The sequence below is a fragment of the Procambarus clarkii genome, chromosome 22 (assembly GCF_040958095.1).
Source record: "Procambarus clarkii isolate CNS0578487 chromosome 22, FALCON_Pclarkii_2.0, whole genome shotgun sequence".
NCBI lineage: Eukaryota > Metazoa > Arthropoda > Malacostraca > Decapoda > Cambaridae > Procambarus > Procambarus clarkii.
The window spans coordinates 33,779,162-33,805,128 of NC_091171.1; the positions used below are offsets into that span (position 1 = coordinate 33,779,162).

The window sequence follows — 25,967 nt, forward strand, 5'->3', positions numbered from 1 at the left end:
CCCGGATGGTTGATCGTGTTCAAGAGAAAACAACAAATGACAGAGAGTAGGGTTTAGGGGAGGGATTCCTTACCTTAAGGTTACCGTGAAATGGTTTCGGGGCTTAGCGTCCCCGCGGCCCGGTCCTCGACAGTCCTCCTCGTTGCTGGACTGGTCAACCAGGCTGTTAAATGCAGCTGCTCGCAGCCTGACGTATAAGTCACAGCCTCGTATAAGGGGCCTCGTAGCCTGGTGGAGAGCGCGCAGGACTCGTAATTCAGCTTTTCAGGTAAACTCAGATATTCACAATATAGTTAGTTGACAGTACGATTTCATACTAAGTGTAAATAAGTACAATTCCTGACTGTCATACATAGTACCTAATTGCACTTAAGGGGCTGTTACATTTACCTCCCCATTTTTGGAGGACGGGCTGCCTTGCTGGCACAGGTGTTGGATCCTGCAGCAAGACTGCCACTCAGGTACCAAAGGTAACCTCTGCCACAGGAAAGGTCAACACAAGGTCACTAAAATTGTGAGAATAGCTTGAGCCACCTCATCCCTTTGTGTGTAATTTTACCTCAATAAACTTATATATCAATTTCAATTCAAACCTGTCGGAATAAAATTAGATTTTGATGTGGTGACAAATGTGTCGATGAGAGAGGTGCCACCAGGCACAGCACCCCTGGCACCCCTCACCAACCAATCAATTCAAAATTATGAATGGCGGAAATGTTGTAAACAACTTATTTGCATACTGTCTGCCAACATCTGCAACATTTGCATACTGTCTGCCAACATCTGCAACATTTGCATACTGTCTGCCAACATCTGCAGCTTTATTGCCAATGTTGGAGCTCTCACACAATTACGCAAACAATCCTCCCCAATTTTATGTTTGAATGGGAAAATAGAGTGTTGCTCGAACATGAGCATGTGTATGTAATATTAACAATTGTGTAACCGGCTACACGAGTCTCTCACTTGCTGAGCTAAACGAACAATGTGCTTCAGTTCCTGGGTCCCAATATGTGCCTCTGGAACCCTTTCCACCAACGCTGACAGCTAGGGTATGGGGTTATCTTGAGGTTATCTTGAGATGATTACCTCAAGATAACCCCTATAACCTAGCCGTGGGTATGGGGTGCACAAAGTTATAAAGATATAAATTAAAGATTTACAAATTAAGAAATAATTATTAAAAAAATATATAGATATTTGAGGAGCTCTACAACCTGTGACAAATAGCCTTGTACCCTGCATGTAACCAATGTTGTAACCCTTTTTGTGTAGTGAAATTTTAAAATAAAGTTAGATATATATACACACATACAAAAAGAATAGGGGTGGAAAATATCAAAGTGTTCAGTGAGGATCCACAAGGTCTTCTCTGAGTACTCTTCATTTTCTTCTCCGAGGCTATGGGTCCCTACACTTGTACCAATATAAAACATTAAATAACAAAATAAATATGTGAAGTGTTGACAGGATGCCACCCACAACAGTCGACTCACAACCAAGTACCTACTTGCTGCTAGGTGAACAGAAACAACGGGAGCAAGCAGACTTGCCCAGTGGTCTCGCCCTGACCAAAAATCGAACCGAGGACGACTGGCTTATGAGCCGAGAGTGTCGACCACTGCGCCACAGCTTGTGCTGGAAACTTTTCTACACAACACCAGTCCCGAGACCTTCGCTAACACCCCCCGCTGACCCGGCCACGATTTATAAAGCATTTAGGCAACCGGGGGCCTGACGGCTGAGTGGACAGCGCTTGGGATTCGTAGTCCTAAGGTTCCAGGTTCGATCCCAGGCGAAGGTGGAAACAAATGGGGCAGAGTTTTTTCACCCTGATGCTCCTGTTACCTAGCAGTGAATAGGTACCTGGGAGTTAGTCAGCTGTCACGGGCTGCTTCCTGGTGTGTGTGTGTGTGTGTGTGTGTGTGTGTGTGTGTGTGTGTGTGTGTGTGTGCGTGTGTGTGTGTGTGTGTGTGTGTGTGTGATGTGGAAAAAAAAAAAGTAGTTAGTAAACAGTTCCTATGAGTGGCGCTGCCCAATAAACTCTCCCCTCGGGGGCAAAATTTAAATTTAGTAAACAGTTGATTGACAGTTGAGAGGCGGGCCGAAAGAGCAAAGCTCAACCCCCGCAAACACAACTAGGTGAATACAACTAGGTGAATACCAGGAATAATACATATTTAGTAACCACAACAATCCACTCCTTAATATCTCCACCCCCCTATCACTATCCTCACCATCCCCATCACTATCCTCACCATCCCCATCACTATCCTCACCATCCCCATCACTATCCTCACCATCCCCATCACTATCCTCACCATCCCCATCACTATCCTCACCATCCCCATCACTATCCTCACCATCCCCATCACTATCCTCACCATCCCCATCACTATCCTCACCATCCCTATCACTATCCTCACCATCCCCATCACTATCCTCACCATCCCCATCACTATCCTCACCATCCCCATCACTATCCTCACCATCCCTATCACTATCCTCACCATCCCCATCACTATCCTCACCATCCCCATCACTATCCTCACCATCCCCATCACTATCCTCACCATCCCCATCACTATCCTCACCATCCCCATCACTATCCTCACCATCCCTATCACTATCCTCACCATCCCCATCACTATCCTCACCATCCCCATCACTATCCTCACCATTCCCATCACTATCCTCACCATCCCTATCACTATCCTCACCATCCCCATCACTATCCTCACCATCCCCATCACTATCCTCACCATCCCCATCACTATCCTCACCATCCCCATCACTATCCTCACCATCCCCATCACTATCCTCACCATCCCTATCACTATCCTCACCATCCCCATCACTATCCTCACCATCCCCATCACTATCCTCACCATCCCCATCACTATCCTCACCATCCCCATCACTATCCTCACCATCCCCATCACTATCCTCACCATCCCTATCACTATCCTCACCATCCCCATCACTATCCTCACCATCCCCATCACTATCCTCACCATTCCCATCACTATCCTCACCATCCCTATCACTATCCTCACCATCCCCATCACTATCCTCACCATCCCCATCACTATCCTCACCATCCCCATCACTATCCTCACCATCCCCATCACTATCCTCACCATCCCCATCACTATCCTCACCATCCCCATCACTATCCTCACCATCCCCATCACTATCCTCACCATCCCCATCACTGCATAACAAAAATGTGTTAAAATTTTCTGAAAGCACATCTGATACTCATGGGTGTCTGTATACCCCCCTCTCTCTCTCTCTCTCTCTCTCTCTCTCTCTCTCTCTCTCTCTCTCTCTCTCTCTCTCTCTCTCTCTCTCTCTCTCCCTCTCCCTCTCTCTCCCTCTCTCTCTCTCTCCCCCCCCCCCCCTAGCTGCCAGACAAACCTACGATCTCTCCCCAAGACTAACTTCCTTCTCTGCCATACCCCACTACCCCAGCCAACCACAGGAGGAGAGGTGGCAGGGGGTCACCATCCGCCCCTCTCTATCCCCTCATCGACCCCATCCCCAAAGATACTATCCAGGAGACGTCTAGGGACAGTGAGTGATGTATTACCGTCCTTGTCGTCTGCAGCCTCCTGCCCTTGCCAGTTTCTTTATTACAAGTCTTACCGTCGTAAAGTTTAAGCACTCCATCATTGTATTGGGTCTGTGTGTACTCAACTAGTTGTATTCTCCTAGTTGTGCTTGCGCGGGTTGAGCTCTGGCTCTTTCGAGCCGCCACCTGGACACATCTGGATACATCTGAACACACCTGGGCACACCTGGACACATCTGGACACACCTGGACACACCTGGACACATCTGGATACATCTGAACACACCTGGGCACACCTGGACACACCTGGACATACCTGGACACATCTGGACACACCTGGACACACCTGGACACACCTGGACACACCAGGACACACCAGGACACACCTGGACACACCTGGACACACCTGGACACACCAGGACACACCTGGACACACCTGGACACACCTGGACACCGGAACTTCCTGTGTCACTAATAATCTCCTAATAAGCTTACCTGTGACTGCCAATTAACAATAAGTTTATACCAATTAAAACGTTATTCATTCATTAAGCATTTACACATCCACTTACGAAACCTGTACATCTTTCCCCCTTAGTCTTGGCGGTTTTGTTTACATTTATTAAAATGTTTACGAGCTCCGGAACTTCACAACCCAAAGTTATTATGGGTTGTAAACAACTTCCTAGTGCTACGGAACCCATTAATGGTTTGAACAACCACTAAAACAATGCTGCCAGGATATATAGGAAAGATGAAGAGGTTTCGTTGGTAGTTGCTTAAGTGCTTGAGGAATCCTGGATCTGATATGCAGGTTAAGACATAAGTGTATTGCATCATCACACAATGCAACCATGCCACTGGTGTGAGACAACCATGCCACTGGTGTGAGACAACCACGCCACTGGTGTGAGACAACCATGCCACTGGTGTGAGACAACCACGCCACTGGTGTGAGACAACCACGCCACTAGTGTGAGACAACCATGTCACTGGTGTGAGACAACCACGCCACTGGTGTGAGACAACCATGCCACTGGTGTGAGACAACCACGCCACTGGTGTGAGACAACCATGCCACTGGTGTGTGACAACCATGCCACTGGTGTGAGACAACCACGCCACTGGTACGAGACAACCACGCCACTGGTGTGAGACAACCACGCCACTGGTGTGAGACAACCACGCCACTGGTGTGAGACAACCACGCCACTAGTGTGTGACAACCATGCCACTAGTGTGAGACAACCACGCCACTGGTGTGAGACAACCACGCCACTGGTGTGAGACAACCACGCCACTAGTGTGAGACAACCACGCCACTGATGTGAGACAACCACGCCACTGGTGTGAGACAACCACGCCACTAGTGTGAGACAACCACGCCACTGGTGTGAGACAACCACGCCACTGGTGTGAGACAACCACGCCACTGGTGTGAGACAACCATGTCACTAGTGTGAGACAACCATGTCACTAGTGTGAGACAACCATGTCACTAGTGTGAGACAACCATGTCACTAGTGTGAGACAACCATGTCACTAGTGTGAGACAACCATGCCACTAGTGTGAGACAACCATGCCACTAGTGTGAGACAACCATGCCACTAGTGTGAGACAACCATGTCACTAGTGTGAGACAACCATGCCACTAGTGTGAGACAACCATGCCACTAGTGTGAGACAACCACGTCACTAGTGTGAGACAACCACGTCACTAGTGTGAGACAACCATGCCACTAGTGTGAGACAACCATGCCACTAGTGTGAGACAACCATGCCACTAGTGTGAGACAACCATGCCACTGGTGTGAGACAACCACGCCACTGGTGTGAGACAACCACGCCACTGGTGTGAGACAACCACGCCACTGGTGTGAGACAACCACGCCACTGGTGTGAGACAACCACGCCACTGGTGTGAGACAACCACGCCACTGGTGTGAGACAACCATGCCACTAGTGTGAGACAACCACGCCACTGGTGTGAGACAACCACGCCACTGGTGTGAGACAACCACGCCACTGGTGTGAGACAACCACGCCACTGGTGTGAGACAACCACGCCACTGGTGTGAGACAACCACGCCACTGGTGTGAGACAACCACGCCACTGGTGTGAGACAACGAGGCAGCGAGGGGTCAGGGAGAGACAGCGAGTAGTCAGGGAGAGGCAGCGAGGGTCAGGGAGAGGCAGCGAGGGGTCAGGGAGAGGCAGCGAGGGGTCATGGAGAGGCAGCGAGGGGTCAGAGAGGGGCAGCGAGGGGTCAGGGAGAGACAGAGAGAGGCAGCGAGGGTCAGGGAGAGGCAGCGAGGGTCAGGGAGAGGCAGCAAGGGTCAGGGAGAGGCAGCGAGGGATCAGGGAGAGGCAGGGAGAGGAAGCGAGGGGTCAGGGAGAGGCAGCGAGGGGTCAGGGAGAGGCAGCGAGGGGTCAGGGAGAGGCAGCGAGGGGTTAGGGAGAGGCAGCGAAGGGTCAGGGAGAGGCAGAGAGAGGCAGCGAGGGTCAGAGAGAGGCAGCGAGGGGTCAGGGAGAGGCAGAGAGGGGCAGCGAGGGTCAGGGAGAGGCAGGGAGAGGCAGCGAGGGGTCAGGGAGAGGCAGCGAGGGGTCAGGGAGAGGCAGCGAAGGGTCAGGGAGAGGCAGAGAGAGGCAGCGAGGGTCAGGGAGAGGCAGGGAGAGGCAGGGAGAGGCAGCGAGGGGTCAGGGAGAGGTTGAGAGAGGCAGCGAGTGGTCAGGGAGAGGCAGCGAGGGGTCAGGGAGAGGCAGAGAGGCAGCGAGGGGTCAGGGAGAGGCAGAGAGAGAGGCAGCGAAGGGTCAGGGAGAGGCAGAGAGAGGCAGCGAGGGGTCAGGGAGAGGCAGAGAGGCAGCGAGGGGTCAGGGAGAGGCAGGGAGAGGCAGGGAGGGGTCAGGGAGAGGCAGAGAGAGGCAGCGAGGGGTCAGGGAGATGCAGCGAGGGGTCAGGGAGAGGGAGGGAGAGGCAGCGAGGGGTCAGGGAGAGGCAGCGAGGGGTCAGGGAGAGGCAGCGAGGGGTCAGGGAGAGGCAGCGAGGGGTCAGGGAGAGGCAGCGAGGGGTCAGGGAGAGGCAGCGAGGGGTCAGGGAGAGGCAGCGAGGGGTCAGGGAGAGGCAGCGAGGGGTCAGGGAGAAGCAGCGAGGGGTCAGGGAGAGGCAGCGAGGGGTCAGGGAGAGGCAGAGAGAGGCAGCGAGGGGTCAGGGAGAGGCAGGGAGGATCAGAATGTTATTGTAGAGAGAAGAGAGGAATCCCTTTGTTGACATTCTTCTTGAGATGTTCATTCCCCCTCAGTTTTTGTCTCTGCTCCAAGGTAGACTTGGAGACTGTGTGTCTATCTTGTGTGTTGTCACCCAATTGTGTGGGGTGGAGCCTCGGCTCTTGGGTCCCCGTCTGTCCACTGTCAATCACCTGGCGTAGAGATTCCTGGGCCTTTTTGAGTGTATCATATCTACATTTGAAACTGGTTATGGAGTCTACCTCCACCTCGTTATTTCCTGTTCATTCTATTTGTTAGCTACTCTGACACTGAAAAAAATTACTTTCTAATGTCCCTGTGGCTCATTTGGGTACTCAGTTTCAACCTTCATCGCCTTGTTCATGTTCCTGCTGTGCTAAATACTCTGCCCTATCAATTCCCTTGAGAATTTTGTATGTAGCAATCACGTCACTCTTAATTCTTTACAATATGAATGTAAGACCGTTCTCTGTATGACGTGATCATGTCTGCGCGCTTCCTGTCCGACAGTGAGGTGAGAGTTAAGTTATCTCAGTCTCTCCTCGACACTCATGTCTACCTGCAATCGGCAGGTAGACATGAGTCTACCAATTGTATATTGGCATACAATTGATTGACTTCATCACAGAGATGTGTTGACAAGATCTGGGTCGTGTACAATCTACCAATTTGCGGTATATAGCGTCCTGATGATTGTTGTTCAAGCGTCTGAACTTAGTGATGCTTGTTAAGCTTAGTGATGTTAATCATAAGGTTATTTTAAATGTTATGAAAGCATGATGGGCTTCCTTATCTTTATTTGCTTTATGTTCTGCTTCCCATCCCACCACCCATATTCATGTTATGTTGCACTTGTTGTAATTGATTTCTAAAGGCCACTTTTAAAATAAACCTTTCTGACAGGGTCTGCTTGTCAGAACTTCCGACTGTCTACTTCCATAGACTGTCCTGTTTTGTTGCGTCATCAACAAACATTAATAATAATAATAATAATAATAATAATAATAATAATAATAATAATATATATATATATATATATATATATATATATATATATATATATATATATATATATGAAACAACATATCTACCTACTTAGCCAATTACAAACTGAAGCCAAGATTAGCCAGTCTATTACAATTACCGTCTTAGCGTACACCCATCAGAGGAATTACAGCTTATGACAAAAGGAAATTAAGTTATTAATAAAACAAACTGTTCCCCTGACGGGGCCAGACGTCACAGTATACTCCGAGGGACAGTTGACATAGTTCTTGGTCGTCACTGGATCACCGTTATCGTTGGAATGATATGTTATCTTCGTTGACAAATTAAGTTATCATTATTTTATCAGAAATAATATATCTGCTTGGCACAGACACAATATATAACTTAACTTTTTTATTATTATTATTATTTTCTACCACAGACGTAGCCACACATTTACAATGCTAACCAGCATATATACATTTTCTTCTGTCCTCCATGGACAGGGTTAGAGATGTGTTAAACATATAGTTCAAGGGTTTATTGAACACTCAACCACAGAAGGTGATTCGGTGCTTTTAAAATGCTAAGCTAACCTACATACGTAAATACATAGATATACAGATTTACGTATGCCCTACATAAAGTGTTAGATGTGTCTTTTACATAGTGTCATTAATGTGCATTTACAAAGGTGAAATGTAATTCTGATCAGCTTCCATATATACTTTATACACTTACATGTACATACACACACACATATACGTACATATACATATATACATGTATATAGACATGTATATATGATTTTGGACCAAAGAGCCAGAGCTCAACCCCCGCAAGCACAATTAGGTGAGTACATACATATATACACACATGCATTCACATACATTTGTCTCATTTACTCTGACAGGGTGAGGTAGCTGATAAAGAAACTAGTGTGCAATTAAGCACTTAATCACTGACGGTGATGAAGGTGCTTTTACAAGCTCAGGTTATATAGTTACATCACATACATACATTGTATAATTGATACAGTACATGGTCAATCTTTGGTACAAGTCCAATATATCATCAAGTGTTCCAGTACTCATATAGTAACTACAGAGTTCAGCATACCTTAGCCCAGGAGAGCGAAAGTCAGTCAGTATGGGACATTCTACAATATAATGTTCAAGAGAGTGCATGTTTTCTCTTTCACAAAGTTGACACATTGTGTACTCGACATTTGGGTTTTGAGAAAGCTGCCAGATACGTCTATATCCCAGGCGTATTCTGGCCACTATAACATCACATTGCCGGGTTCTTGTTCTATTAGTTCCATATGTGAATGTCTCCTCACGATATCTATCATAATATTTAATGCTACAACTTTCAGGTCTTTGTGAATTTGTTAGGTCGGTGAGATCTTCATTAGATATTTGTTTAAGTGTTCTCTTTGTCACTGCTAATGAAACACCCATATCAATTCGTGATGCGTTGCCGTGACCATTAACTTAAGACGCTCAGTCAGAGACACAGTGACATTAAACACAGCACAATATAAACGCCTACACATACTGTATCGAATATAAGCCTTGACAAGTTAGTGTGATTAACAAGGCTATTACTCTTTTGGGGCCAGGATTCATTAAGCCTTTACGTGTTTACTTACGAAACCCGTGCATCTTATCTCAATAATGGCGGGTACTTAGTATTTATTATAGACTTTTGAGCTTGCAAAGGCTGCAAGGTCGTTCTTGATCTAACATTATTAACCTTAAAGACAACCTGGCAGCTCATAATTTCGTTGTTAAAAAAAAAACAAAGCCACCATCAGGGAGGAAAGATGCACAGGTTTCGTAAGAGGACACGAAAATCCTTGATGAATGCCAACAAAGAACCTTAAAAGAGTGTGACCCTGGCCAGGCACAACCATTTCAGACTTGACGCTTGTCGCGTGGTGAGAACGGGTGGTTGAGGCTTCCTTGAGGTTATCTTGAGATGATTTCGGGGCTTTAGTGTCCCCGCGGCCCGGTCCTCGACCAGGCCTCCACCCCCAGGAAGCAGCCCGTGACAGCTGACTAACACCCAGGTACCTATTTTACTGCTAGGTAACAGGGACATAGGGTGAAAGAAACTCTGCCCATTGTTTCTCGCCGGCGCCTGGGATCGAACCCAGGACCACAGGATCACAAGTCCAGCGTGCTGTCTGCTCGGCCGACCGGCTTCCTGCAGACACTGCGACAATGACATACGTGGGAAACACCACAATTGTGTAGTGCAAGAGTAGGGGGAAAAACTTGGCAAGTTTCTAATTCGTGGACAACAGGGCTTTCTCTGTTGATGGTCCCGGCGTGAGGGGCGCTAATGGCCGAGGCCGCGCTGCTCTGTGGGAAGTATCACGCGCTTCTTAGTCTCCTGTTTTTTTTTGTGTCTACACAGGACCCCACCTCCCTCCAGTACTGGCGTGAGTGTACACAGGACCTACCTCCCTCCAGTACTGGCGTGAGTGTACACAGGACCCACCTCCCTCCAGTACTTGCGTGAGTGTACACAGGACCCCACCTCCCTCCAGTACTGGCGTGAGTGTACACAGGACCTACCTTCCTCCAGTACTGGCGTGAGTGTACACAGGACCTACCTCCCTCCAGTACTTGCGTGAGTGTACACAGGACCTACCTCCCTCCAGTACTTGCTTGAGTGTACACAGGACCTACCTCCCTCCAGTACTGGCGTGAGTGTACACAGGACCCACCTCCCTCCAGTACTTGCGTGGGTGTACACAGGACCCACCTCCCTCCAGTACTTGCGTGAGTGTACACAGGACCCCACCTCCCTCCAGTACTGGCGTGAGTGTACACAGGACCCACCTCCCTCCAGTACTGGCGTGAGTGTACACAGGACCTACCTCCCTCCAGTACTGGCGTGAGTGTACACAGGACCTACCTCCCTCCAGTACTGGCGTGAGTGTACACAGGACCTACCTCCCTCCAGTACTTGCGTGAGTGTACACAGGACCCCACCTCCCTCCAGTACTCACGCGTGAGTGTACACAGGACCCCACCTCCCTCCAGTACTTGCGTGAGTGTACACAGGACCCTCCTCCCTCCAGTACTTGCCTGAGTGTACACAGGACCCACCTCCCTCCAGTACTTGTGTGAGTGTACACAGGACCCACCTCCCTCCAGTACTTGCTTGAGTGTACACAGGACCCACCTCCCTCCAGTACTCGCGTGAGTGAGTGTACACAGGACCCACCTCCCTCCAGTACTTGCGTGAGTGAGTGTACACAGGACCCACCTCCCTCCAGTACTTGCTTGAGTGTACACAGGACCCACCTCCCTCCAATACTCGCGTGAGTGAGTGTACACAGGACCCACCTCCCTCCAGTACTTGCTTGAGTGAGTGTACACAGGACCCACCTCCTTCCAGTACTCGCTTGAGTGTACACAGGACCCACCTCCCTCCAATACTCGCGTGAGTGAGTGTACACAGGACCCACCTCCCTCCAGTACTTGCGTGAGTGAGTGTACACAGGACCCACCTCCCTCCAGTACTTGCTTGAGTGTACACAGGACCCACCTCCCTCCAGTACTTGCGTGAGTGTACACAGGACTCACCTCCCTCCAGTACTTGCTTGAGTGAGTGTACACAGGACCCACCTCCCTCCAGTACTCGCTTGAGTGTACACAGGACCCACCTCCCTCCAGTACTCGCTTGAGTGTACACAGGACCCACCTCCCTCCAGTACTTGCGTGAGTGTACACAGGACTCACCTCCCTCCAGTACTTGCTTGAGTGTACACAGGACCCACCTCCCTCCAGTACTGGCGTGAGTGTACACAGGACCCACCTCCCTCCAGTACTGGCGTGAGTGTACACAGGACTCACCTCCCTCCAGTACTTGCTTGAGTGAGTGTACACAGGACCCACCTCCCTCCAGTACTCGCTTGAGTGTACACAGGACCCACCTCCCTCCAGTACTCGCTTGAGTGTACACAGGACCCACCTCCCTCCAGTACTCGCTTGAGTGAACACAGGACCCCACCTCCCTCCAGTACTGGCGTGAGTGTACACAGGACTTACCTCCCTCCAGTACTTGCTTGAGTGAGTGTACACAGGACCCACCTCCCTCCAGTACTCGCTTGAGTGTACACAGGACCCACCTCCCTCCAGTACTCGCTTGAGTGTACACAGGACCCCACCTCCCTCCAGTACTGGCGTGAGTGTACACAGGACCCACCTCCCTCTAGTACTCGCTTGAGTGTACACAGGACCCACCTCCCTCCAGTACTCGCTTGAGTGTACACAGGACCCCACCTCCCTCCAGTACTGGCGTGAGTGTACACAGGACCCCACCTCCCTCCAGTACTCGCTTGAGTGTACACAGGACCCACCTCCCTCCAGTACTCGCTTGAGTGTACACAGGACCCACCTCCCTCCAGTACTCGCTTGAGTGTACACAGGACCCACCTCCCTCCAGTACTTGCGTGAGTGTACACAGGACTCACCTCCCTCCAGTACTTGCTTGAGTGTACACAGGACCCACCTCCCTCCAGTACTGGCGTGAGTGTACACAGGACTCACCTCCCTCCAGTACTTGCTTGAGTTAGTGTACACAGGACCCACCTCCCTCCAGTACTCGCTTGAGTGTACACAGGACCCACCTCCCTCCAGTACTCGCTTGAGTGTACACAGGACCCCACCTCCCTCCAGTACTGGCGTGAGTGTACACAGGACCCCACCTCCCTCCAGTACTGGCGTGAGTGTACACAGGACCCACCTCCCTCCAGTACTGGCGTGAGTGTACACAGGACCCCACCTCCCTCCAGTACTGGCGTGAGTGTACACAGGACCCCACCTCCCTCCAGTACTGGCGTGAGTGTACACAGGACCCACCTCCCTCCAGTACTGGCGTGAGTGTACACAGGACCCCACCTCCCTCCAGTACTGGCGTGAGTGTACACAGGACCCCACCTCCCTCCAGTACTGGCGTGAGTGTACACAGGACCCCACCTCCCTCCAGTACTGGCGTGAGTGTACACAGGACCCACCTCCCTCCAGTACTGGCGTGAGTGTACACAGGACCCCACCTCCCTCTAGTACTGGCGTGAGTGTACACAGGACCCCACCTCCCTCCAGTACTGGCGTGAGTGTACACAGGACCCCACCTCCCTCCAGTACTGGCGTGAGTGTACACAGGACCCACCTCCCTCCAGTACTGGCGTGAGTGTACACAGGACCCCACCTCCCTCCAGTACTGGCGTGAGTGTACACAGGACCCCACCTCCCTCCAGTACTGGCATGAGTGTACACAGGACCCCACCTCCCTCCAGTACTGGCGTGAGTGTACACAGGACCCCACCTCCCTCCAGTACTGGCGTGAGTGTACACAGGACCCACCTCCCTCCAGTACTGGCGTGAGTGTACACAGGACCCCACCTCCCTCCAGTACTGGCGTGAGTGTACACAGGACCCCACCTCCCTCCAGTACTGGCGTGAGTGTACACAGGACCCCACCTCCCTCCAGTACTGGCATGAGTGTACACAGGACCCCACCTCCCTCCAGTACTGGCGTGAGTGTACACAGGACCCCACCTCCCTCCAGTACTGGCGTGAGTGTACACAGGACCCACCTCCCTCCAGTACTGGCGTGAGTGTACACAGGACCCACCTCCCTCCAGTACTGGCGTGAGTGTACACAGGACCCACCTCCCTCCAGTACTCGCTTGAGTGTACACAGGACCCACCTCCCTCCAGTACTCGCTTGAGTGTACACAGGACCCCACCTCCCTCCAGTACTTGCGTGAGTGTACACACTTGTGCGAGTGAGAAACTGTAGCCTACACTATAATTTTTTTTCTTCTTGTTTTTTTGCTTCACTTCGATGTACAACGTGTGGCGACATTTAGACATTAATACAAAAGCAGGAATTAAACTTTTAGATGAAAATAAAAGAGATTAATAAAGGTATAATTAATGTTAGAAGACTTTGGGAAGAATTAATGTTAGAAGACTTTGGGAAGACTTAATGTTAGAAGACTTTGGGAAGACTTAATGTTAGAAGACTTTGGGAAGACTTAATGTTAGAAGACTTTGGGAAGACTTAATGTTAGAAGATTATCAGTGACAAGGTGAAGAACCTACCAGGTGTTCTTCCTATTGTGTGAAGGTGAAAAATTAATGTCGCCCTTCGAAGAACAATTTAAGTCAGAGAAGAAAAACAGGGAAATTGGGGGGCAGTGTTGTGTATGTTGTGGGGGGGTGAAGGAGGGGGGGCAGTGTTGTGTATGTTGTGGGGGGGGGGCAGTGTTGTGTGTGTTGGTGGTGGGGGGGGGGCAGTGTTGTGTATGTTGGGGGTGGGGGCAGTGTTGTGTATGTTGTGGGGGGCAGTGTTGTGTATGTTGGTGGTGGGGGCAGTGTTGTGTATGTTGTGGGGGGCAGTGTTGTGTATGTTGGTGGTGGGGGGGCAGTGTTGTGTATGTTGTGGGGGGGGGCAGTGTTGTGTGTGTTGGTGGTGGGGGGGGGGGCAGTGTTGTGTATGTTGGGGGTGGGGGCAGTGTTGTGTATGTTGTGGGGGGCAGTGTTGTGTATGTTGGTGGTGGGGGCAGTGTTGTGTATGTTGTGGGGGGCAGTGTTGTGTATGTTGGTGGTGGGGGGGCAGTGTTGTGTATGTTGGGGGGGGGCAGTGTTGTGTATGTTGGGGGTGGGGGCAGTGTTGTGTATGTTGTGGGGGGCAGTGTTGTGTATGTTGGTGAGCATTGTTGGGGGTGGGGGCAGTGTTGTGTATGTTGTGGGGGGCAGTGTTGTGTATGTTGGGGGTGGGGGCAGTGTTGTGTATGTTGTGGGGGGCAGTGTTGTGTATGTTGGTGGTGGGGGGGCAGTGTTGTGTATGTTGGGGGGGGGCAGTGTTGTGTATGTTGGGGGGGCAGTGTTGTGTATGTTGGGGGGGGCAGTGTTGTGTATGTTGGTGAGCATTGTTGTGTATGTTGGTGTGCAGTGTTGTGTATGTTGGTGAGCAGTGTTGTGTATGTTGGTGTGCAGTGTTGTGTATGTTGGTGAGCAGTGTTGTGTATGTTGGTGTGCAGTGTTGTGTATGTTGGTGTGCAGTGTTGTGTATGTTGGTGAGCAGTGTTGTGTATGTTGGTGTGCAGTGTTGTGTATGTTGGTGAGCAGTGTTGTGTATGATGGTGAGCAGTGTTGTGTATGTTGGTGAGCAGTGTTGTGTATGATGGTGAGCAGTGTTGTGTATGTTGGTGAGCAGTGTTGTGTATGATGGTGAGCAGTGTTGTGTATGTTGGTGAGCAGTGTTGTGTATGTTGGGGGGGCAGTGTTGTGTATGTTGGGGGGGGCAGTGTTGTGTATGTTGGTGAGCATTGTTGTGTATGTTGGTGTGCAGTGTTGTGTATGTTGGTGTGCAGTGTTGTGTATGTTGGTGAGCAGTGTTGTGTATGTTGGTGTGCAGTGTTGTGTATGATGGTGAGCAGTGTTGTGTATGTTGCGGGGGCAGTGTTGTGTATGTTGGGGGGGGCAGTGTTGTGTATGTTGGTGAGCAGTGTTGTGTATGATGGTGAGCAGTGTTGTGTATGTTGGTGAGCAGTGTTGTGTATGATGGTGAGCAGTGTTGTGTATGTTGGTGAGCAGTGTTGTGTATGTTGGTGTGCAGTGTTGTGTATGATGGTGAGCAGTGTTGTGTATGTTGGTGAGCAGTGTTGTGTATGTTGGGGGGGCAGTGTTGTGTATGTTGGGGGGGGCAGTGTTGTGTATGTTGGTGAGCATTGTTGTGTATGTTGGTGTGCAGTGTTGTGTATGTTGGTGAGCAGTGTTGTGTATGTTGGTGAGCAGTGTTGTGTATGTTGGTGTGCAGTGTTGTGTATGTTGGTGAGCAGTGTTGTGTATGTTGGTGTGCAGTGTTGTGTATGTTGGTGAGCAGTGTTGTGTATGATGGTGTGCAGTGTTGTGTATGTTGGTGAGCAGTGTTGTGTATGTTGGTGAGCAGTGTTGTGTATGTTGGTGAGCAGTGTTGTGTATGATGGTGAGCAGTGTTGTGTATGTTGGTGTGCAGTGTTGTGTATGTTGGTGAGCAGTGTTGTGTATGTTGGTGTGCAGTGTTGTGTATGTTGGTGTGCAGTGTTGTGTATGTTGGTGAGCAGTGTTGTGTATGTTGGTGTGCAGTGTTGTGTATGTTGGTGTGCAGTGTTGTGTATGTTGGTGTGCAGTGTTGTGTATGTTGGTGTGCAGTGTTGTGTATGTTGGTGTGCAGTGTTGTGTATGTTGGTGAGCAGTGTTGTGTATGTTGGTGTGCAGTGTTGTGTATGTTGGTGAGCAGTGTTGTGTATGTTGGTGTGCAGTGTTGTGTATGTTGGTGAGCAGTGTTGTGTATGTTGGTGTGCAGTGTTGTGTATGTTGGTGAGCAGTGTTGTGTATGATGGTGTGCAGTGTTGTGTATGTTGGTGAGCAGTGTTGTGTATGTTGGTGAGCAGTGTTGTGTATGTTGGTGTGCAGTGTTGTGTATGTTGGTGTGCAGTGTTGTGTATGTTGGTGAGCAGTGTTGTGTATGTTGGTGAGCAGTGTTGTGTATGTTGGTGAGCAGTGTTGTGTATGTTGGTGAGCAGTGTTGTGTATGATGGTGAGCAGTGTTGTGTATGTTGGTGTGCAGTGTTGTGTATGTTGGTGAGCAGTGTTGTGTATATTGGAGTGCAGTGTTGTGAAGTGTTGCAAGTGTTGACGGAGCTCGAGGGCGAAGGCGCTGCTCGAGTCGTCCTCAGGTTAACAGTCTCCGTGGTGTAGTGGTAAGACACTCGCCTGGCGTTCCGCGAGCGCTATGTCATGGGTTCATATCCTGGCCGGGGAGGTTTTACTGGGCGCAATTCCTTAACTGTAGCCTCTGTTTAACGCAACAGTAAAATGTGTACTTGGATGAAAAAACGATTCTTCGCGGCAGGGGATCGTATTCCAGGGACCTGCCCGAAACGCTACGCGTACTAGTGGCTCTACAAGAATGTAGCAACTCTTGTATATATCTTAAAAAAAAAAAAAAAAAAAAAAAAAAAAAAAAAAAAAAAAAAAGTCAGGGGTAATGTAATCTTAACCAACCGTAGTCAACACGGCCTCAGGGTGTAACACCATAAAGGTGTTAAGTTGTGTTTTATTTAATATTTTACATAGTACATGAGTCAGTCAGACAAGACAAGATTTGAGGCACCAGACTGCAGGCCTGTAGTAATTAAGAAATCACACCTCTAAAGTGTTATTGACTACAAGTTGATCAGGGGTCAGGTGGTGTGAATTGACCTTGCTTCTCCTAAGCTGATAATTGCAGATGGCTGACTGGGTTGGGCCCATCAAGCAAGCTGCTGTGTTAGGTGTGGTAGATAGAGAGCCCTAGGCTATCTTACTTGTGGGTGGAGTTTAGCTACCAGTATTCCCCATAAAAGGAACTGTACACTCGAGAACAGACAGATCAGACACACAAGACTGAGCAGCCGCGAGAATAAGATCGGTGACCAGAGGTTTCAGTCACCAGACTGGCCACCTCCCCAGGCCAGAAGGGGGACTCTGCCTCTCAACTGTAGCCCCCTGTAGGGAGCCGGTCGGCCGAGCGGACAGCACGCTGGACTTGTGATCCTGTGGTCCTGGGTTCGATCCCAGGCGCCGGCGAGAAACAATAGGCAGAGTTTCTTTCACCCTATGCCCCTGTTACCTAGCAGTAAAATAGGTACCTGGGTGTTAGTTAGCTGTCACGGGCTGCTTCCTGGGGGTGGAGGCCTGGTCGAGGACCGGGCCGCGGGGACACAAAAAAAAAAATAGCCCCGAAATCATCTCAAGATAACTTCAAGATAAGATAACCCCCCCTTCCTATTCTATTTAAGCTCGGTCCTTGGTAAGTAGAACGTTAAGATGATTTATTTTGTGTTTCCCAAACTTAAGGTGTTGTGTTATCAGGGGGATTGTTATCAAGGTTATCATCAGAGAGTCACACAGTGTCTTGTGTGGTGACTCACTTTGTTTATTAATCTTGACATTGTGAACATTAAGTTTAACTGTTTGAACTGATAACTGTTAATACTAAATATATATTACTGATTAACTTACTTTTTAATCTGACTATAATTGTGTTCCCCGAGATCTTGGATTTAATGATATATTGCAAGCTAGAGTGTGCAGCACTCTCAGTTCACTGACTTAAACACTATGAATACACGCTTACAGCAGATAATACATGATACATGTTAATTATTTGATAACAGTTTAGAGTTCAGACAAGTTCCATTCCTTGTCTTATATGTACTGAGTTAAAATGGATGGTGGCAGCTACTTTCTACTACTACTCTTCTACCTTTTATAATACTCCACTAACTTCTACTTTTCCCCAGTGATCCCATTCTCTTCCTCCCTCTAACTTTCCCTTTCCCCTGACCACTCCTTCCATGCTCCTCCCTCCCACTTCTCTCACCCTTCCCTATCTCCCTCAACCCATACCCTCACTCATTTCTTCATAATTCATTTAGTTTTTTCTTTCGTTCCTTCATATACGTTACAAGGGGCTACACGGCCTCAGGGACAACACGGCCTCAGGGACAACACGGTCTCAGGGACAACACGGTCACAGGGACAACACGGTCACAGGGACAACACGGTCACAGGGACAACACGGTCACAGGGACAACACAGTCTCAGGGACAACACGGCCTCAGGGACAACACGGCCTCAGGGACAACACGGCCGCAGGGACAACACGGCCGCAGGGACAACACGGCCTCAGGGACAACACGGCCTCAGGGACAACACGGCCGCAGGGACAACACGGCCGCAGGGACAACACGGCCTCAGGGACAACACGGCCGCAGGGACAACACGGCCGCAGGGACAACACGGCCGCAGGGACAACACGGCCGCAGGGACAACACGGCCTCAGGGACAACACGGCCTCAGGGACAACACGGCCTCAGGGACAACACGGCCGCAGGGACAACACGGTCTCAGGGGCAACACGGCCTCAGGGACAACACGGCCTCAGGGACAACACGGTCACAGGGACAACACGGTCACAGGGACAACACGGTCACAGGGACAACACAGTCTCAGGGACAACACGGCCTCAGGGACAACACGGTCACAGGGACAACACGGCCTCAGGGACAACACGGCCTCAGGGACAACACGGCCTCAGGGACAACACGGCCGCAGGGACAACACGGCCTCAGGGACAACACGGCCTCAGGGACAACACGGCCTCAGGGACAACACGGCCGCAGGGACAACACGGCCTCAGGGACAACACGGCCTCAGGGACAACACGGCCTCAGGGACAACACGGCCTCAGGGACAACACGGCCTCAGGGACAACACGACCTCAGGGAACCCAAGTCACGTTTGACAAATCTGAAAAAAAAAATCTGTGACAAAGTGACCGTCACATATGAGAGAGGCCCTGAGGACACAGCCGTCACATACACCAGAGGCCCTGAGGACACAGCCGTCACATACACCAGAGGCCCTGAGGACACAGCCGTCACATACACCAGAGGCCCTGAGGACACAGCCGTCACATACACCAGAGGCCCTGAGGACACAGCCGTCACATACACCAGAGGCCCTGAGGACACAGCCGTCACATACACCAGAGGCCCTGAGGACACAGCCGTCACATACACCAGAGACCCTGAGGACACAGCCGTCACATACACCAGAGGCCCTGAGGACACAGCCGTCACATACACCAGAGGCCCTGAGGACACAGCCGTCACATACACCAGAGGCCCTGAGGACACAGCCGTCACATACACCAGAGGCCCTGAGGACACAGCCGTCACATACACCAGAGACCCTGAGGACACAGCCGTCACATACACCAGAGGCCCTGAGGACACAGCCGTCACATACACCAGAGGCCCTGAGGACACAGCCGTCACATACACCAGAGGCCCTGAGGACACAGCCGTCACATACACCAGAGGCCCTGAGGACACAGCCGTCACATACACCAGAGGCCCTGAGGACACAGCCGTCACATACACCAGAGGCCCTGAGGACACAGCCGTCACATACACCAGAGGCCCTGAGGACACAGCCGTCACATACACCAGAGGCCCTGAGGACACAGCCGTCACATACACCAGAGGCCCTGAGGACACAGCCGTCACATACACCAGAGGCCCTGAGGACACAGCCGTCACATACACCAGAGGCCCTGAGGACACAGCCGTCACATACACCAGAGGCCCTGAGGACACAGCCGTCACAGAGACCGTCCCCATAAAACATTAACTAATAAGTAAGACAGAGACACAGGCGGGAGTATATGGAAAAGTACTTGACTGAGGAGAAGAGTACCTGACTGGATGGAAACAGTGATAGTAAGGAAAGAAATATCATAATGGAGGAAATTAGTAAAGGGTGTCTGAAGGACCAGGTGAATGGCCTACTCAAGGAAGCAAACTTCTCCATACCAATGTATTTGGCTATATGAGCCTTGTAGACCTACCCTAACCTGACCATTCCTGCCCGCCGTCCTCTCCCCAAATCCTCAGCCTCATCCCTTTCGAAGTGCTATTTAGTCGTAATGGCTTAGAACTTTCTCCTGTTAATTACTTTACCTCGCTGGCTACAACAGACGGTCCTAAACATGTTGCAAGAATGGCTAATTGCAATTTATGAGGAGGGTTAAGAGGTCGCTTTACTCATGCAGAATATTCAATTACAATTTTCGTTGCTGGCTTCTAGAATTCAATTCGACCAAATGTAGAGTACTGGGAAAGGCAGGAAGAACGCAAAGAATGAGAACACCAGAAGGTCAATATCGCATGTGAGATACATTCTGTACATATTTAAAGTATTTAATGGGACCCCGTAGCGCAGTTATATGCGCTACCACTACTACTCCACCACTACACACTACTACTCCACCACTACCACCACCTACACTACAACACCTCCACCAACACTACCACCCACTACCAACAACACCACCACCACAATCACCACCATCACTACCCCTTACACCGTCACAGCACCACCACCACCCCTAACATCATATACCCCACCCCTACATATTTAAAGTACATCACCACCCATCATATTTATCATAACATCACCATAACATCATAACATCACCACCCCTACATATTTAAAGTATTTAATGGGACCCCGTAGCGCAGTTATATGCGCTACCACTACTACTCCACCGCTACACACTACTACTCCACCACTACCACCACCTACACTACAACACCTCCACCAACACTACCACCCACTACCAACAACACCACCACCACAATCACCACCATCACTACCCCTTACACCGTCACAGCACCACCACCACCCCTAACATCACCACCAGCACCCCACACCGACTAGTGCCAGGCCAGTTCGTCCTGGTATAGGCTTGGGATAAAGATTCTTCCCCTGGTCCAGTCACCTCACGCGCGTGTGTCAGGAAGAGGCAGGAACCTCGCTCTTATTCTTCCTCTTGCATGAGCTGGAACCTGAAAAACCGGTTCCTGACACACACACACACGCTCATCCTCTCCTCACAGGCCAGGAATCAGGGTTCAATCCCAGGCCTGGATAGTGTTCCATACGATGCCTCTGTTCACCTAGTAATAAATAGATACCTATGGGATAGGCAGCCATCATGGGTTGCGTTGTGTGTGTGTGTACTCACCTAATTGTGCTTGCGGGGGTTGAGCTCTGGCTCTTTGGTCCCGCCTCTCAACCGTCAATCAACTGGTGTACAGATTCCTGAGCCTGCTGGGCTCTATCATATCTACATTTGAAACTATGTATGGAGTCAGCCTCCACCACATCACTTCCTAGTGCATTCCATTTACTAACTACTCTGACACTGAAAAAGTTCTTTCTAATGTCTCTGTGGCTCATTTGGGTACTCAGCTTCCACCTGTGTCCCCTTGTTCGCGTCCCACCAGTGTTGAATAGTTCATCCTTGTTTACCCGGTCGATTCCCCTGAGGATTTTGTAGGTTGTGATCATGTCCCCCCTTACTCTTCTGTCTTCCAGTGTCGTAAGGTGCATTTCCCGCAGCCTTTCCTCATAACTCATGCCTCTTAGTTCTGGGACTAGTCTAGTAGCATACCTTTGGACTTTTTCCAGCATCGTCTTATGCTTGACAAGGTACGGGCTCCATGCTGGGGCCGCATACTCCAGGATTGGTCTTACATATGTGATGTACAAGATTCTGAATGATTCCTTACACAGGTTCCTGAACGCCGTTCTGATGTTAGCCAGCCTCGCATATGCCGCAGACGTTATTCTCTTTATGTGGGCTTCAGGAGACAGGTTTGGTGTGATATCAACTCCTAGATCTTTCTCTCTGTCTGTTTCATTAAGTACTTCATCTCCTATTCTGTATCCTGTGCCTGGCCTCCTGTTTCCACTGCCTAGTTTCATTACTTTGCATTTACTCGGGTTGAACTTCAACAGCCATTTGTTGGACCATTCACTCAGTCAATCCAGGTCATCTAGTAGCCTCCTACTATCATCCTCTGTTTCAATCCTCCTCATAATTTTTGCATCGTCGGCAAATATTGAGAGGAACGAATCTATACCCTCTGGGAGATCATTTACATATACCAGAAACAGTATAGGTCCAAGGACTGACCCCTGCGGGACTCCACTTGTGACGTCTCGCCAATCTAAGACCTCACCCCTCACACAGACTCGTTGTCTCCTGTTGCTTAGGTACTCCTCTATCCACCGGAGTACCTTCCCTTTCACTCCAGCCTGCATCTCCAACTTTCGCACTAGCCTCTTGTGTGGCACTGTATCAAAGGCTTTCTGACAATCCAAAAATATGCAGCCTGCCCACCCTTCTCTTTCTTGCCTTATTTTTGTTGCCTGGTCGTAGAATTCAAGTAACCCTGTGAGGCAGGACCTGCCATCCCTGAACCCATGTTGATGCTGTGTTACAAAGTTCCTTCGCTCCAGATGTTCCACTAGTTTTTTTCGCACAATCTTCTCCATCAGCTTGCATGGTATGCAGGTTAGGGACACTGGTCTGTAATTCAGTGCCTCCTGTCTACCCCCAGTGTGTGTGTGTGTGTGTGTGTGTGTGTGTGTGTGTGTGTGTGTGTGTGTGTGTGTGTGTGTACTCACCTAGTTGTACTCACCTAGTTGTGTTTGCGGGGGTTGAGCTCTGGCTCTTTGGTCCCGCCTCTCAACCGTCAATCAACAGGTGTACAGATTCCTGAGCCTATCGGGCTCTGTCATATCTACACTTGAAACTGTGTATGGAGTGAGCCTCCACCACATCACCCCCTAATGCATTCCATTTGTCAACCACTCTGACACTAAAAAAGTTCTTTCTAATATCTCTGTGGCTCATTTGGGCACTCAGTTTCCACCTGTGTCCCCTTGTGCGTGTTCCCCTTGTGTTAAATAGACTGTCTTTATCTACCCTATCAATCCCCTTCAGAATCTTGAATGTGGTGATCATGTCCCCCCTAACTCTTCTGTCTTCCAGCGAAGTGAGGTTTAATTCCCGTAGTCTCTCCTCGTAGCTCATACCTCTCAGCTCGGGTACTAGTCTGGTGGCAAACCTTTGAACCTTTTCCAGTTTAGTCTTATCCTTGACTAGATATGGACTCCATGCTGGGGCTGCATACTCCAGGATTGGCCTGACATATGTGGTATACAAAGTTCTGAATGATTCTTTACACAAGTTTCTGAATGCCGTTCGTATGTTGGCCAGCCTGGCATATGCCGCTGATGTTATCCGCTTGATATGTGCTGCAGGAGACAGGTCTGGCGTGATATCAACCCCCAAGTCTTTTTCCTTCTCTGACTCCTGAAGAATTTCCTCTCCCAGATGATACCTTGTATCTGGCCTCCTGCTCCCTACACCTATCTTCATTACATTACATTTGGTTGGGTTAAACTCTAACAACCATTTGTTCGACCATTCCTTCAGCTTGTCTAGGTCTTCTTGAAGCCTCAAACAGTCCTCTTCTGTTTTAATCCTTCTCATAATTTTAGCATCGTCCGCAAACATTGAGAGAAATGAATCGATACCCTCCGGGAGATCATTTACATATATCAGAAACAAGATAGGACCGAGTACAGAGCCCTGTGGGACTCCACTGGTGACTTCACGCCAATCGGAGGTCTCACCCCTCACCGTAACTCTCTGCTTCCTATTGCTTACATACTCCCTTATCCACTGGAGCACCTTACCAGCTACACCTGCCTGTCTCTCCAGCTTATGTACCTGCCTCTTATGCGGTACTGTGTCAAAGGCTTTCCGACAATCCAAGAAAATGCAGTCCGCCCAGCCCTTTCTTTCTTGCTTAATCTGTGTCACCTGATCGTAGAATTCTATCAAGCCTGTAAGGCAAGATTTACCCTCCCTGAATCCATGTTGGCGATTTGTCACGAAGTCCCTTCTCTCCAGATGTGTTACCAGGTTTTTTCTCACGATCTTCTCCATCACCTTGCATGGTATACAAGTCAAGGACACTGGCCTCTAGTTCAGTGCCTCTTGTCTGTCGCCCTTTTTGTATATTGGGACCACATTCGCCGTCTTCCATATTTCTGGTAGGTCTCCCGTCTCTAGTGATTTACTATACACTATGGAGAGTGGCAAGCAAAGTGCCTCTGCACACTCTTTCAGTACCCATGGTGAGATCCCATCTGGACCAACCGCCTTTCTAACATCCAGATCCAGCAGGTGTCTCTTGACCTCCTCTCTCGTAATTTCGAACTCCTCCAAGGCCGCCTGGTTTACCTCCCTTTCTCCTAGCACAGTGACCTCACCCTGTTCTATTGTGAAGACCTCCTGGAACCTCTTGTTGAGTTCCTCACACACCTCTCTGTCATTCTCTGTATACCTGTCCTCGCCTGTTCTAAGTTTCAATACCTGTTCTTTCACTGTTGTTTTCCTTCTGATGTGACTGTGGAGTAGCTTTGGTTCGGTCTTGGCTTTGTTTGCTATATCATTTTCAAAAATTTTCTCTGCTTCTCTTCTCACCCTGACGTACTCATTCCTGGTTCTCTGGTATCTCTCCCTGCTTTCTGGTGTTCTGTTATTCCGGAAGTTCCTCCACGCCTTTTTGTTCAGTTTCTTCGCTTCCATACATGCCCTATTATACCATGGATTCTTTTGTTGCTTCTCGGATTTTTCCCTTTGGGCCGGGATGAACCTGTTTACTGCCTCCTGACACTTTTGGGTAACATAGTCCATCATACCCTGTACAGACTTGTCTCTGAGGTCTGTGTCCCAAGGTATTTCACTTAGGAAATACCTAATGTGTGTGTGTGTGTGTGTGTGTGTGTGTGTGTGTGTGTGTGTGTGTGTGTGTGTGTGTGTGTGTGTGTGTGTGTGTGTGTGTGTGTGTGTGTGTGTCGAGCTCTGGCTCTTTGGTCCAGCCTTTCAACTGTCAATCAACTGATGTACAGATTCCAGAGCCTACTGGGCTCTATTATATCTAAAGCTGAAACTGTGTATGGAGTCAGCCTCCACCACATCACTACCTAATGCATTCTATCTGTTAACTACTCTGACACTGAAAAAGTTCTTTCTAACGTCCCTGTGGCTCATTTGGGTACTCTGTTTCCACCTGTGTCCCCTTGTTCGCGTACCACCCGTGTTAAACAGTTTATCTTTGTCTACCCTGTCAATTCCTATGAGAATTATAGGTAATGCTCATGTCTCCCCTTACTCTTCTGATTCTAGTGTCGTGAGGTACATTTCTCGCAGCCTTTCTTCGTAATTCATGTCTTAGTTCTGGGACTAGCCTAGTGGTATACCACTGAACTTTTTCAAGCTTCACCTTGTGCTTGACAAGGTACGGGCTCCATGCTGGGGCCACATACTCCAGGATTGGTCTTACATATGTGGCATACAAGGTTCTGAATGATTCCTTACACAGGTTCCTGAAGGCAGTTCCGACTTTAGCCATCCTCGCATACGCCGCAGATGTTATTCTTTTGATGTGGGCTTTAGGTGACAGGTTTGGTGTGATATCAACTCCTAAATCCTTCTCTCTGTCCGTTTCATGAAGGACTTTATCTCCCATTCTGTATCAAGTGTCTGGCCTCCTGTTTCCACTGCCTAGTTTCACAACCTTACATTTAATCAGGTTGAACTTTAGTAGCCATTTGTTGGACCATTCATGCAGTCTGTCTAGGTCATCTTGCAGTCTCATACTGTCTTCCTCCGTCTTA

At 49.6% G+C, this 25,967-nt stretch overlaps 1 protein-coding gene across 1 annotated transcript; it reads right to left on the minus strand.

The window, feature by feature from the left end:
- Window positions 1–582: 582 nt before the first annotated feature.
- LOC138367496 (autotransporter adhesin BpaC-like) lies at window positions 583–20,047 on the minus strand. The gene is made up of 3 exons (XM_069329170.1): window positions 19,245–20,047; window positions 2,238–3,214; window positions 583–593 (listed from the first exon to the last, which is right to left on the minus strand). The coding sequence occupies exons 1-3, from the start codon at window positions 20,045–20,047 to the stop codon at window positions 583–585; spliced, it is 1,791 nt and encodes a 596-aa protein (XP_069185271.1).
- Window positions 20,048–25,967: the final 5,920 nt, after the last annotated feature.

Excerpts from the sequence above, each read along its gene's own strand:
- LOC138367496 (XM_069329170.1), bottom strand. The coding sequence starts at position 20,047 with ATGGGGACGGTCTCTGTGACGGCTGTGTCCTCAGGGCCTCTGGTGTAT. Across the intron at positions 3,215-19,244 it reads GTGTCCTCAGGGCCTCTGGT|TGATGGGGATGGTGAGGATA; the intron begins GTATGTGACGGC and ends TTTGTTATGCAG.